Below are 15,559 nucleotides of genomic sequence, written 5' to 3' on the forward strand. Positions count from 1 at the left end.
TTCCCCGATCTCCACACCGAGGTGTCGAGATCGTGGGGAAAACCGGTTTCATACAGAGTGTATGCACCACAAACATCCCACTATTCTTCCATTCAGAAATATAAAGAATATGGTTATGGGGAGATGCCGAAGGTGGAGGAGACGCTTGCGAGCTATCTCTCTCCAGCAACGGCATCTTCCCTGAAAGCTCCTTCACTTCCCTCTAAGCCAGTAAAATTCACATCATCTCTGGTTCATAAATCGTATGCAGCCGCTGGTCAAGCTGCAGCGTGTCTGCATACGATGTCTATTATGCAAGCCTATCAGGCAGAATTATTGGGGGATTTAGAGGAGGGCGGGGGAATTGGTCCTGACACAGTGGCCGAACTACGCAGAGCCACAGATCTGTCTCTCAGGGCCACCAAGGAGACCGCTAAATCAATCGGGCGGTCTATGGCAGCCCTGGTGGCCACTGAGAGGCATCTGTGGCTCAATTTGAGCGATATAAAAGAGAAAGAAAAGCACGTTCTCTTAGATGCTCCGGTTTCCACTGTTGGATTATTTGGTGATGCAGTAAACAGTGCGGTAGCTAAATCTCAGGAAGCTGCTAAACAGGCAGCTGCATTGCAAAAACTTCTCCCCCGCCGTTCTTTAATTGAGGCTGCTGAGCGGGAGCAGCCTCACTCCTCTAAAAAGAGCGCTGAACACCGTGCCACTCAAAAACAGAGTGTGTCCTCTCGTGCTCCCCCACAAAAATCTCGGGGACACGGAGGGCGCTCTCAAACCCAGCAGTCTTCGAGGGGTAAAACGGATCTGCGGACCGTTATTACCGCCAAGAAGGCTGCTGGGAAAAGGTCCTGACGTCCGAGGGCTCAGGACAAATGAGGGTAGTTCCCCCCGAAGCAGAGCGGTTAACACCTCTTTTCACGGTGCCCGTCTCTCTTCGGTGCCCTCAGGGGACCGTTCTGCCAACCCTGCCACCTCTGGTGCTACAGGGCGCAGCGGTCTCCGGCGAGCACATATCTCAAGGTCCACCCGGAAACGTAGTGGCCTCGGGATGCCCGCCCCCTCCGAGGAGGGTGCTAGAGCAGTCTGTTCGGTCGTTCCCTGCCGGTGCGCCGTTACAGGGCGTCGAACCGACTACTCAACAGCAACAAAATCCAGAAACCAGTCTCGAGAGGCTGGTACCTCTAGTAGAATCTTTGACAGCGTGGAAGCTACTGTCAAATGTTTCTCGTTGGGTCCTGCAGACCGTGGAAAAAGGGTATCAGATACAATTCAAAAAACGCCCACCTCGGTTTATGGGGGTCCTGCCCACAGTGGTGGGCCCCGAGCAGGTTCTGGTTATGGAACAGGAAGTAAACACTCTGTTAGAGAAAGGGGCCATAGAATATGTACCTCCCTCCAACAGGGAAACCGGGTTTTACAGCCGGTACTTCATAGTTCCAAAAAAGGACGGGGGATTGCGTCCCATTTTAGATCTTCGAGTTCTGAACGAGTCAGTCATGCAGCTCAAGTTCAAAATGTTAACTTTGATACAAATCGTGCCACAGATCAGGTCCGAGGACTGGTTTGTCACGATAGATCTCAAGGACGCATATTTCCATATTTCCATCCGTCCGTGTCATTGGAAGTTCCTGAGGTTTGCTTTCGGGGGCAAAGCATACCAATATCGAGTTCTTCCATTCGGCCTGGCTTTATCACCCCGCACTTTCACCAAATGCGTGGATGCAGCTCTGGCGCCTCTGCGCCTCCAGGGTATTCGCATCATGAACTACATCGACGATTGGTTGATTTTAGCTCAGTCGCATCAGTTGGCGGTTCAACATCGAGATGTTGTTCTCGCCCACATGAAAGAGCTGGGGTTACGGCTGAATGCCAAGAAGAGTGTGCTTTCTCCACTTCAGAGGACCACTTTTTTAGGCGTGGTTTGGGATTCTTTTTTGGGATTCTGTGTCGATGCAGGCGCTCCTGTCACCGCCACGGATAGATTCCATCCTTGCAGCTGTGAAAAGTGTAAAGCTAGGCCAGCTACTCACTGTCAAACAGTTCCAGAGACTGTTGGGTCTCATGGCAGCTGCTTCCAACGTGATACCTTTTGGACTACTGCACATGAGGCCCCTGCAGTGGTGGCTCAGGACCAGAGGGTTTTCCCCGAGGGGCAACCCATTTCGCACGATCAAGGTCACGCGGCGATGCCTACGTGCCTTGGTTATGTGGAAGAAACCCTGGTTCCTGTCCCAGGGCCCAGTGCTGGGAGCTCCTTGTCGTCGCAAACTGCTAACGACTGATGCTTCCCTCACGGGCTGGGTAGCGATCCTAGAGGGTCGCTCATCTCAAGGTCTGTGGAAAGACCATCATCGTTCCTGGCATATCAATCGCCTAGAGATGTTAGCTGTCTTCCGGGCTCTGAGGAGCTTTATCACAGATCTCAGGGGACACCATGTGTTAGTACATACGGACAACACGTCGGTAGTCGCCTATATCAACCACCAAGGGGGTTTGCGCTCGCGCCCATTGTCCAATTTGGCACGCCATATCCTCTTGTGGTCCCAGGGGAAGTTGCTGTCTCTCAGGGCAGCCTACATCCCCGGGGTACAGAATATAGGAGCAGACACTCTGTCGAGACAGGGGCCGAGGCCCGGGGAATGGAGGCTCCACCCCGAGGTGGTGGAGCTGATATGGAGGGAGTTTGGCCAAGCACAAGTGGATCTGTTTGCGTCTCGAGAGACGTCTCACTGTCCACTTTGGTTCTCCCTCACGCATCCAGCTCCTCTGGGACTGGATGCTATGGTACAGACATGGCCGAGGCTACGTCTGTACGCCTTTCCCCCAGTGGCTCTGCTCCCGGGAGTTCTGGAAAGAGTTCGCAGGGACCGGGTCCATCTACTTCTTATAGCCCCGCGCTGGCCGGGCAGAGTATGGTTTCCCGATCTTGTGTCCCTCCTCGACGGGCATCCTCTGGAGTTACCCGTCAGGAGGGACCTTCTGTCCCAGGCAGAGGGCTCGATATTTCACCCTCGGCCAGAACTGTGGAACCTGTGGGCTTGGCCTCTGAGGGGGCCCAGCTCATAGAGTCAGGTCTCTCAACTGAGGTTGTTGAGACCATTCTACAGTCCAGAGCTCCCTCCACGAGGAAACTTTATGCCCTGAAGTGGAGAGTATTCACTTCTTGGTGTAGTGACCGTCGGTTGGATCCAGTCAACTGCCCAATTGGTACAGTTCTGGAGTTCCTGCAGGACCGGTTCACTGCAGGTCTGACCCCGTCCACTTTAAAGGTTTATGTGGCGGCCATAGGTGCTTACCACATTCCTTTGGGTGGAATGTCTGTGGGGAAAGACCCTCTGGTATCTCGTTTCCTTCGTGGCACTTGGAGGCTGAGGCCTGCAGTTCGCTCTAGGGTGCCACCATGGGATTTGTCCGTTGCGCTGCAAGGCCTTTCCCTGGCCCCCTTTGAGCCCATTGAGGAGGTTCCTGAGAAGTTTCTAACTCTGAAAGCTCTGTTTCTTCTCGCCATCTCTTCTCTTAAAAGAATAGGGGATCTCCAGGCATTGTCGGTTGCTCCGTCATGCTTGGAGTTTGCTCCGGGTACGGTCAAAGCTTTTCTTCACCCTAGACCGGGCTATGTCCCCAAGGTCCCCACTAATGTGGCTAGACCTATTGTTCTGCAGGCCTTCTGTCCTCCTCCCTTTCAGAATGCGGACCAGGAGGCTAATAATTTGCTTGCCCAGTTCGGGCGTTAGACGCTTATGTCCACAGAGCTGCCATGTGGCGTAAAAGTGATCAATTATTTGTGTGCTTTGGGTCTCCTAACAAGGGAGGTCCGGTGTCTAAGCAAAGGATGAGCAAGTGGGTGGTTGAGGCTATCTCACTTGCTTATGAGGCGGCTGGACAGCCTTCTCCTTTGGCTGTCCGGTCGCACTCTACTAGGAGTATGGCGGCCTCTAAGGCCCTTATATCAGGAGTTTCGTTACAGGACGTCTGTGATGCGGCAGGCTGGTCCTCACCGCACACCTTCGTCAGGTTCTACTCTCTGGATTTAGACTCCGCTCCAGGGTCTCATGTTTTGTCTTCTTAGTGCTGCTCACTTGATACACACAGGACAGACATTTGTAGCTATGGAGGCGTTGGTATAGACGTTCCCCATAGCGTCAGTTTCGACGCAACGGGAGTTCCCTTGAAAGGGAACGCCTCGGTTACGACTGTAACCTCGGTTCCCTGAAGAGGGAACGAGCGTTGCGTCGCCTTGCCATATCTCCTTCATGCCTGTCAGCGCGACTTCAGACTTTACGAAGCTTTCGTTTTCTGTTTCGGGCCGGCTTTTATAGCTTCCTGGTACGTGACGTCACCCGCCTCTGACGTTCCGCCACACCATTGGACTGATTTGACATGTGCTTCAAGACGTCATCACGCAAAGCGTTCCCCATAGCGTCAGTTTCGACGCAACGCTCGTTCCCTCTTCAGGGAACCGAGGTTACAGTCGTAACCGAGGCGTTTTCCTGCTTGAATGTTGATTATTCTCCTCATATCCTCCATTGTTGCGGCTCCTCTCTTCCCAGTCTGTCAGTAACGCTCTGTTTACTTCCTGTCTCTATGAAGCCCCTCCTTCTGAAAAGCACACTGTGCTCTGATTGGTCGGCTGGAGCAGTGTGTTGTGATTGGTCGAGCGCTTCGAGTGTGTTTGGGAAATGTCCCGCCCCTTACCATAACCGCCAGTTTAACACACTACTAACTAACTCAACCAGGCCCCGCCCCTTTATTCTGCACATGAATTATTATAATGAGGAATATTGTGACGTGTTCGATCCCGGAAGAAACTCAAGACTACAATGGAGGCTGCACCAGAATAGCTGCTGTTTAATTTGTGAGTACGAGCTGTGGCAGAATGTAGAGGCTCATTGGTCATGTTCTGTTTTCTAGAAAGTTTGAGTGTGATCTGTGTGAGCGCAACTTCAGTGAGAAATGGGCTCTGAATAACCATATGAAGCTGCACACCGGAGACAAACCCTTCAAGTGCGGCTGGCCCTCGTGCCACTACGCCTTCCTCACCCTCTCTGCCATGAAGGACCATCACAGGACACACACAGGTACTCACACACACACACACACACTCACTCACACGCACACACATACACACACACACTCACTGTGTGTAGTGGTTGCATATTTTAGGACACACACAGAGTGACATCAAGCACAAATCACCAGAGAACTGTGCTGTGTGTAAGTGATGAAACTGCTGGTCTCTGATCCTCTGTGTTTTAGGAGAGAAGTCTTTCCTCTGTGATCTCTGTGGGTTTGCTGGAGGAACTCGTCACGCTCTAACCAAACACCGGCGCCAGCACACAGGTACACATTACTCTCTCCAGCACACAGATACACATTACACACACACACACACACACACACACACACAAATACAGGTACACATTACTCTCGCCAGCATACACATTACTCTCTCCAGCACACAGATACACATTACTCTCTCCAGCATACAGATACACATTACACACACACACACACACACACACACACACACACACACACACAAACACAGGTACACATTACTCTCTCCAGCACACAGGTACACACCACACACACACACACACACACACACACATACACATTACTCTCTCTAGCATACAGATACACATTACACACACACACACACACACACACACACACACACACAAACACAGGTACACATTACTCTCTCCAGCACACAGGTACACACCACACACACACACACACACACAGGTACACATTACTCTCTCCAGCACACAGATACACATTACACACACACACACACACACACAAACACAGATACACATTACTCTCTCCAGCACTCAGGTACACACCACACACACACACACACAGGTACACATTACTCTCTCCAGCACACAGATACACATTACTCTCTCCAGCACACAGATACACACCACACGCACACAGGTACACACCACACACACACACACACACACACACATAATGTCATGGTGCAATGAGCAGAAACTGCTCTTTGTAAATAATTGGAATCTGTTTTGGGAGCGTCCTAGGCTTTTCCGTGCTGATGGCTTACACCCAAGCAGATTCGGAGCGGATCTTCTGTCAGATAACATCTCCAAAATGTTAAATACCCTTTGACTAGTAACCAAAAGTCCAAATCAAAGTCTCTGCTGCACCAATTTAACTGATATAAATACTAGTGTAGAACATTGCATAGAAACCGTGTCTATTCCTCGTTTAGTGAGATCAAATAATAAATCTACTGCAGAATCTAGGAAAAATCTATTTGTTATTAAAACAGAAAATGTTGCTATTGGTAAACAAAAACTATTTCTAAAGCTAGGTCTTCTAAACATTAGATCACTCACACCTAAGGCAGTTATTGTAAATGAAATAGTCACAGATAATAGCTTCGATGTACTTTGCCTTACTGAAACCTGGCTTAAACCAAATGATTATTTCGGTATTAATGAGTCTACTCCTCCTGGATACTGTTATAAGCATGAGCCCCGTCTGATTGGTCGTGGCGGAGGTGTTGCAACCATTTATAAAGATATTCTAAATGTTACTCAGAAAACGGGTTATACGTTTATTTCATTTGAAGTACTTGTACTAAATGTTACGCTCTTAGATGTTAGAAAAACATCCCTATTATCTCTAGCCTTGGCTACCGTATATAGACCGCCAGGGCCTTACGCTGATTTCCTAAAAGAGTTTGCAGATTTTCTCTCAGACCTATTAGTCAATGTCGATAAAGCATTAATTGTTGGAGATTTTAACATACACGTAGATAATCCAAATGATGCGTTAGGAGCTGCTTTTACAGATTTATTAAATTCATTTGGGGTCAAGCAAAACGTCACCGGACCAACACATCGTCTTAATCATACACTCGATTTAATTATATCACATGGAACCGAGCCAACCGATATAGTTATCATTCCACAAAGTGATGATGTCACTGACCACTACATGGTAACTTGCATATTACGTACTGCTGTAATATGTCATGCGGCGTCGCGTTATCAACCAGGCAGAACAATCCTCCCATCCACCATAGATAATTTCTCAAATTGCTTATCTAATCTGTCTCAGCTGCTGCCTGAACCCAAACAAACAGATGAACTAGAAGAACTAACTAGCACTATGAGAACCATTCTCTCTAGAACATTGGATGTGGTTGCACCTATTAAATTAAAAAAGGTCAGAGAGAAAAATAAAGCACCATGGTATAACAATACTACGCATGTTTTAAAGAGAGAAACCCGTATTTTAGAGCGTAAATGGAAACAAACTAATTTAGAGGTCTTTAGAATCGCGTGGAAAGACAGTATGTCACGTTATAAAAAGGCCCTAAAAGCGGCCAGGGCTGAGCACCTCCGCAAACTAATAGAAAACAACCAAAACAATCCAAGGTTTTTATTTAACACCGTTGCTAGACTAACAAATAAACAGACGTCACCCGAACAAAATATCCCGTTACAGTTCAGTAGTAATGATTTCATGAACTTCTTCACTGAGAAAATAGAAAGCATCAGAACCACAATTGTAAACGTTCAATCTTCAATCGCGCCTTATAATTCAGCTTCAATTATCACCCCGCAAGAACAATTACAGTGCTTTACAACTATAGAACAAAAAGAGTTAAATAAACGTATCACTTCATCTAAAACTTCAACATGTTTATTAGATCCTATACCAACTAAACTACTGAAAGAAGTGTTACCTGTAGTGGAAGAGCCTCTCCTCAATATTATTAACTCGTCTTTATCTTTAGGTCATGTTCCAAGAACATTTAAACTGGCAGTTATAAAACCTCTCATTAAAGGGATACTTTACCGTTTTTTCATATTAAACTATGTTGTTCCCTTAACTAAGACGAGTTGATACATACCTCTCTCGTCTCAGTGCGTGCACTAAATCCCTCTGTCTTGCGGCGAAACTTTGTTAGCCCAGTTCATTTAATATGGGCCAAGCAGAGAAGCTACCAAACACCTCCACGTTTTCCCTATTTAAATACAGTTACTCGCGAAGTGTAACTCGACCTAGAACGGTGACACAAAACAAAACGTTGCGCTTTTCTAAGCGTGTAAAATGGATAACTATTTTGTATGGCGGAATACCATAGCAAGTGCTTGTAAGCACTTCGACTTGGCGCAGTAATATCTTCACTCGTGGAAAAATCCTCTCACCGGCCCCCGCTCCCTCTAGTGAAGATATTACTGCGCCAAGTCGAAGTGCTTACAAGCACTTGCTATGGTATTCCGCCATACAAAATAGTTATCCATTTTACACGCTTAGAAAAGCGCAACGTTTTGTTTTGTGTCACCGTCCTAGGTCGAGTTACACTTCGCGAGTAACTGTATTTAAATAGGGAAAACGTGGAGGTGTTTGGTAGCTTCTCTGCTTGGCCCATATTAAATGAACTGGGCTAACAAAGTTTCGCCGCAAGACAGAGGGATTTAGTGCACGCACTGAGACGAGAGAGGTATGTATCAACTCGTCTTAGTTAAGGGAATAACATAGTTTAATATGAAAAAACGGTAAAGTATCCCTTTAAGAAACCACAATTAGATCATAATAATCTAGCAAATTATAGACCCATTTCAAATCTTCCATTTATGTCTAAAATATTAGAAAAAGTGGTGTCTGCTCAACTGGGCTCTTTCTTGCAACAAAATGATATCTATGAAAAGTTTCAGTCTGGATTCAGACCGCATCATAGCACTGAAACTGCCCTCGTTAAAATCACAAATGATTTACTTTTAGCTTCTGACCAAGGCTGTATCTCAATACTAGTTTTACTTGATCTTAGTGCTGCGTTCGATACTGTATAGATCATACATTACTCTTAGATCGACTACAAAATTATACTGGTGTTCAAGGACAAGCACTAAGCTGGTTCAAATCATACCTATCTGACCGCTACCATTTTGTCTATTTAAATGGAGAAAAATCGATCATAACTCCAGTAAACTATGGAGTGCCGCAGGGATCTGTATTAGGCCCTCTGTTATTTTCCATATATATGATGCCACTTGGAAATATTATAAGGAAACATGGAATTAGTTTCCATTGTTATGCTGATGACACTCAAATATATATTTCATCACGGCCGGATGAAAACGCTAAATTTTCCAAATTGACAGAGTGTGTTAAAGATATAAAAGATTGGATGACGCGTAATTTTCTTTTATTAAATCCAGACAAGACAGAGGTAATACTTATCGGTTCAAAAAACCGCCCACAAAACCTCGCACAATACAACTTTAACATCATAGGATGTCCTGTTACTTTATCCTCTACAGTAAAAGACCTGGGTGTTATACTCGATTGCAACCTGTCTTTTGAAAATCAAATTTCATATGTTACAAAAACAGCCTTTTTCCACCTTAGAAACATTGCTAAGCTACGTAATATGCTATCAGTTTCTGATGCAGAAAAGTTAGTTCATGCATTCATGACCTCGAGACTGGATTACTGTAATGCTTTATTAGCTGGTTGTCCTGCATCCTCAATAAACAAGCTACAGTTTGTCCAAAATGCCACCGCTAGAGTTCTTACGAGATCAAGAAAATATGATCATATAACACCGATTTGATCATCACTGCATTGGTTACCTATAAAGTTCCGTATTAATTACAAGGTATTGCTACTGACTTATAAAGCCCTAAACGGCTTAGCTCCAGTCTATTTAACGGATCTTCTATCACCCTATAATCCATTGCGCTCTTTAAGATCACTAAATTCAAGGCTTTTGGTCATACCTAGGATATCCAGAACCACCAAAGGAGGGAGAGCATTTTCACATTTGGCTCCAAAACTCTGGAATAGTCTTCCTGATACTGTTCGTTGCTCAGACTCGCTCTCCCAGTTTAAAACTAGATTAAAGTCGCATCTCTTCAGCCAGGCATTCATATAATCCTACAGATCAAACTACAATCCGTCCTCTAGCTCATAAATGCCAGAGGAGAACTGGCCCCTGACTGAGCCTGGGTTCTCCCAAGGTTTTTTTTCTCCATTAGGTCACCTGATGGAGTTTTAGGACACCATTAGGTCACTTGATGGAGTTTTTCGGTTCCTTGCCACTGTTGCCTTTGGCTTGCTCAGTTGGGGATATTTTGGGGATATTAATCTAATTTTATCAATCAATAAATTCCTCTTGAAACAAACTTTGTTGTATTATTTTAATTTAATACTGTGAAGCTGCTTTGATACAATCTTTATTGTGAAAAGCGCTATACAAATAAACTTGACTTGACTTGACTTGACTTGACACACAGGTACACATTACTCTCTCCAGCACACAGATACACATTACTCTCTCCAGCACACAGGTACAAACCACACGCACACAGGTACACACCACACACACACACACACACACACACACACACACACACACACACACACACACACAGGTACACATTACTCTCCCAGCACACAGGTACACATTACTCTCAAATGTACACGCTGCACCTTTAAATGTTGGCTTGAGAAAGTCTTGTCTGAGTATTTATCGTAGTTAAAGGTATGTAGGTGTTGTGGATCGAGAACAGTAGAATCATCAGTGCTGTGTTTGCTGCAGGTGAGCGGCCCTTCAAGTGTCAGCTTTGCAGCTTCGCCTCCACCACACAGTCTCACCTGACGCGGCACAAGCGTGTGCACACAGGCGAGAAACCCTACCGCTGCCCCTGGTGCGACTACAGGTACACCTGTCTCACTCTCAGCATGCACACCTGTCTCACTCTCAGCATGCACACCTGTCTCACTCTATCAGCATGCACACCTGTCTCACTCTATCAGCATGCACACCTGTCTCACTCTCAGCATCCACACCTGTCTCACTCTCAGCATGCACACCTGTCTCACTCTCAGCATCCACACCTGTCTCACTCTATCAGCATGCACACTTGTCTCACTCTCTCAGCATGCACACCTTTCTCACTCTCAGCATGCACACTTGTCTCACTCTATCAGCATGCACACCTGTCTCACTCTCAGCATGCACACCTGTCTCACTCTCACCATGCACACCTGTCTCACTCTCAGCATCATGCACACTTGTCTCACACTCATCATGCACACTTGTCTCACTCTCATCATTTTCAGCTGTCTCACTCTCAGCATGCACATCTATCTCATTCTCAGCATGCACACCTGTCTCACTCTCATCATTTTCAGCTGTCTCACTCTCAGCATCCACACCTGTCTCACTCTCTCAGCATGCACATGTCTCACTCTCAGCATGCACACCTGTCTCACACACTCAACATGCACACCTGTCTCACCTGTCTCACACTCATCATGCACACCTGTCTCACTCTCAGCATCCACACCTGTCTCACACACTCATCATGCACACTTGTCTCACTCTCAGCATGCACACCTGTCTCACTCTCATCATTTTCACCTCTCACTCTCAGCATACACACCTGTCTCACTCTCAGCATCATGCACACTTGTCTCACACTCATCATGCACATCTATCTCATTCTCAGCATGCACACCTGTCTCACTCTCATCATTTTCAGCTGTCTCACTCTCAGCATGCACACCTGTCTCACTCTCATCATTTTCACCCGTCTCACTCTCATCATGCACACCTATCTCACTCTATGCATGCACACTTGTCTCACTCTCATCATTTTCAGCTGTCTCACTCTCTGCATGCACATCTATCTCATTCTCAGCATGCACACCTGTCTCACTCTCATCATTTTCACCTGTCTCACACTCAGCATGCACACCTGTCTCACTCTCAGCATGCACACCTGTCTCACTCTCAGCATGCACACCTATCTCACATTCATTTTTAATTGTTTGTAGCTCAGCTCACTGGAGCTGAGATCAAATACATGAGCCTTCGTGAGCAGAAGAGACTCAGAAACATTCAAGAAATCATACTTATTTCAGACTTTTATAGAAAAAATATATGCATACAGGTTTGAAACGAGTAAATGATGACAGAATGGTATTTTTTGGGGTGAATTGTCCCTTTAAAAAGCACCACCAAGGCAATAAATCATAGCAGTCTTGATGTTTTGCTCCGTATGAAAGGAAACACGACATCTGTTAAGCGTTTAGTGAATGTAAACAAACGTGTTGTTGTTTGTATTGTCAGATCGAACTGCGCAGAGAACATCCGTAAGCACATCCTGCACACTGGCAAGCATGAGGGGGTGAAGATGTACAACTGTCCCAAGTGCAGCTACGCCACCAACGGCCCCATGGACTTCAGGAACCACCTGAAGGAGACGCACCCGGACCTGGAGAACCCAGACCTGGCTTACCTGCACGCAGGTGCTCGTCCGCCTCATTCTCTGCTCACTCTTCATCAGTGGCTGTTCATAACCTGCACTGATCTAAACATGCAGCAGTGCTCAACCAAACTGATATCTGCACCTCTTATTTCAAATATTATTATAAATGAGTTCAACATTTTGTAGTCATATTAGTACAGTAGTGTACAGTAGAGTACAGGTGAGGTAGAGTACAGTGGAGGTGGAGGTAGAGTACAGTAGAGGTAGCGTACAGTAGTGTACAGTAGCGGTAGAGTACAGTAGATGTAGTGTACAGTAGAGGTAAAGTGCAGTAGTGTACAGTAGAGGTAGAGTACAATAGAGTACCGTGGAGGTAGAGTACAGTAGATGTAGAGTACAGTAGAGGTAAAGTATAGTAGTGTACAGTAGAGGTAGAGTACAGTAGATGCAGTGTACAGTAGTGTACAGTAGAGGTAGAGTACAGTGGATGTAGAGTACAGTAGAGGTAAAGTACAGTGGTGTACAGTAGAGGTAGAGTACAGTAGATGTAGTGTACAGTAGAGTACAGTGGAGGTAGAGTACAGTGGAGGTAAAGTACCATAGAGGTAGAGTACAGTAGATGTAGTGTGGAGGTAGAGTACAGTAATATGTAGTGTGGAGGTGGAGTACAGTGGAGGTGGAGGTAGAGTACAGTAGATGTAGTGTACAGTAGAGGTAGAGTACAGTAGAGGTAGTGTACAGTAGTGTACAAAAGAGGTGGAGTACAGTAGAGGTGGAGTACAGTAGAGGTAGAGTACAGTAGATGTAGTGTACAGTAGAGTACAGTAGTGTACAGTGGAGGTAAAGTACAGTAGTGTACAGTAGAGGTAGAGTACGGTAGAGGTAGAGTACAGGTATCTGGATTAATGTAGACATAGCATTAGTCTGTGTTGCGCTTGTGTTGAGCTCATGAAACGGTCCACTTATTGTGTGTGTTTCTGCTCTCTCCTGTGTCTGTGTCAGGAATCGTGTCGAAGTCGTTCGAGTGCCGTCTGAAGGGTCAGGGTGCATCGTTCGTGCAGGCGGAGGCGGCGTTCGCCCCGGATGAGCCTGAGCTGGGGTCCGAGGCACTCCAGCAGGTCATCATCATCCAGGGCTACGGCGGGGGAGAGGTGGCCATCGATCAGGCCCTGGAGGAGTCGGCCGCCGCCACGCTACAGACCCTGGCCATGTCCAGCCAGCTGGCGGAGGTGCTGCACCTCACTGAGGACGGGCAGCTGATCGCCTCCCGGGACCAGACCCGATACGTGCTGGTGGAGTCGTCCGGAGAGGCTCGAGAGCAGGAGGAGGCGGAGCGCGGGGTGTGTGAGTCCTCCTCGGCTCTGGACGCACTGCTCTGCGCTGTGACGGAGATGGGTCAGCAGGGCGGCGCTATAGAGACCTCTGATCAGAAGAGCGACGCTCAGAATCCTCCGGCTCAGGTGTACGAGGAGCAACCGGATCAGGTGATGAGCTCGGCCAATCAGCACACGTCTGAGCAGATGCAGGAGGTGCTGCAGTTTGCAGCCAGTCAGCTGATGATGAAGGAGGGGCTCACGCAGGTGATCGTCAACGACGAGGGCACGCACTACATCGTCACTCAGCTGGACGACTCCACGCTGCATGTGGAGGAGCCGTCCGGAGAGGAGACCGTCGTTTACTCTGAAGTGAGTCAGGAGTGAAGTGTCTTTCCAGCTAAAAGACAGTCACTCAGCTGGACGACTCCACTCTGACCGTCGAGAAGACGGTTGTTTACTCTGAAGTGAGTCAGGAGTGAAGTGTCTCTCCAGCTGAAGACAGTCACTCAGCTGGACGACTCCACTCTGACCGTCGAGGAGACGGTTGTTTACTCTGAAGTGAGTCAGGAGTGAAGTGTCTCTCCAGCTGAAGACATTCACTCAGCTGGACGATTCCACGCTGACCGCCGAGGAGACCGTCGTTTACTCTGAAGTGAGTCAGGAGTGAAGTTTCTCTCCAGCTGAAGACAGTCACTTAGCTGGACGACTCCACACTGACCGCCGAGGAGAGCGTCGTTTACTCTGAAGTGAGTCAGGAGTGAAGTTTCTCTCCAGCTGAAGACAGTCACTCAGCTGGACGACTCCACACTGACCGTCGAGGAGACCGTCGTTTACTCTGAAGTGAGTCAGGAGTGAAGTTTCTCTCCAGCTGAAGACAGTCACTCAGCTGGACGACTCCACACTGACCGTCGAGGAGACCGTCGTTTACTCTGAAGTGAGTCAGGAGTGAAGTTTCTCTCCAGCTGAAGACAGTCACTCAGGGTCTCTTTCCATCACAACGCTTTTTGGGATTTTTCTTTTTTGATTCTATATGCAACAGGCACATAGCTATGAAATCCACTCTTATTTTGTGTGTACAAATGCAATATATCCTTCTACTAAAGGCTAATTCAGTTCAATGTGTGCAGATGTTTAGATTACTAATGAAAGCCTTGTTAACCACCTTCTGTTTTCCTTTACGTATGTTTGATTGTAGTGGTGAAACACCCATTCTGATTCAGGACTGTCATCTTAAGAAACTCCAGACAGCATCAGTAAAGGCCAGGAAATAAAACTGTGGAAAATTTATATTTATGACCTTGATATTTTCTTTGGTATAGGAGGTGTTTAAGTGAACCTCTGAATATACTTCCGTTTACAGATTTCCTTTTGAGAGATTGATTGCTTGTGAACTCTAAATAAATAACTGAGCATTTTGCTGGCACATTTGTCTGTTTCAGGTACATGAGCACTGTTAATAAAACATCTCAGCACATATGTGCTTAATGTGACAAAGCTGCAACTCTTAATGAAAACAGCATTTGCACCAGCTGGACGTACAGAAGTTGGGTGAAGGTTCAGAATCAGAATAAAAAGTTGCTGCTCTGACGACGCAAACGCTCCACAGTCCGGATCCAGATAATAATGTGAACACAAGCCGAGCCAAGTGTGAACACGTCGACAGATACCACTTTCTCCAGATCCAGTCCAATACCCATAAATTAATTTTTGGTACTTGCCGATACAGATACCTGTATTTTCACTGCATTTGTCATTTTTAAATATATTGGATAGAGAAACCAAAAGAATATGAATCATATTAGTTTGCTTAATTTGTTTAGCAAGTATATATTTCCTTCAGTTATTTTCATACTTAAATTAAGCCTGCTAAAATGTATTGTATGAGCTTCTGTTACTTTCACTGTTCATTCTATCATATTTGATCTTGTATTTAATAGCACCGCACATATTAAAAGGAGCTCCTGCAGGACTGAGGATTTGGTCAGTGGTTCAAAT

The 15,559-nt window shown here is 46.5% G+C and overlaps 1 protein-coding gene across 2 annotated transcripts in view; it reads left to right on the forward strand.

Moving 5' to 3' along the window:
- znf407 (zinc finger protein 407) overlaps positions 1-14,987 on the forward strand; it is a 25,059-nt gene extending 10,072 nt beyond the window's left edge. For both annotated transcript variants that reach the window (XM_082150639.1, XM_082150638.1), the window contains exons 5-9: positions 4,900-5,066; positions 5,245-5,328; positions 10,574-10,694; positions 12,110-12,288; positions 13,251-14,987. In XM_082150639.1, the coding sequence (XP_082006765.1) occupies positions 4,900-5,066; positions 5,245-5,328; positions 10,574-10,694; positions 12,110-12,288; positions 13,251-13,948 (1,249 nt within the window). In that variant the 3' untranslated portion in view covers positions 13,949-14,987. The remainder of the gene's footprint in view (positions 1-4,899; positions 5,067-5,244; positions 5,329-10,573; positions 10,695-12,109; positions 12,289-13,250) is intronic.
- The last annotated feature ends 572 nt before the right edge of the window (positions 14,988-15,559 follow it).

Source organism: Leuciscus leuciscus (genome assembly GCF_965113295.1).
Source record: "Leuciscus leuciscus genome assembly, chromosome: 20".
NCBI lineage: Eukaryota > Metazoa > Chordata > Actinopteri > Cypriniformes > Leuciscidae > Leuciscus > Leuciscus leuciscus.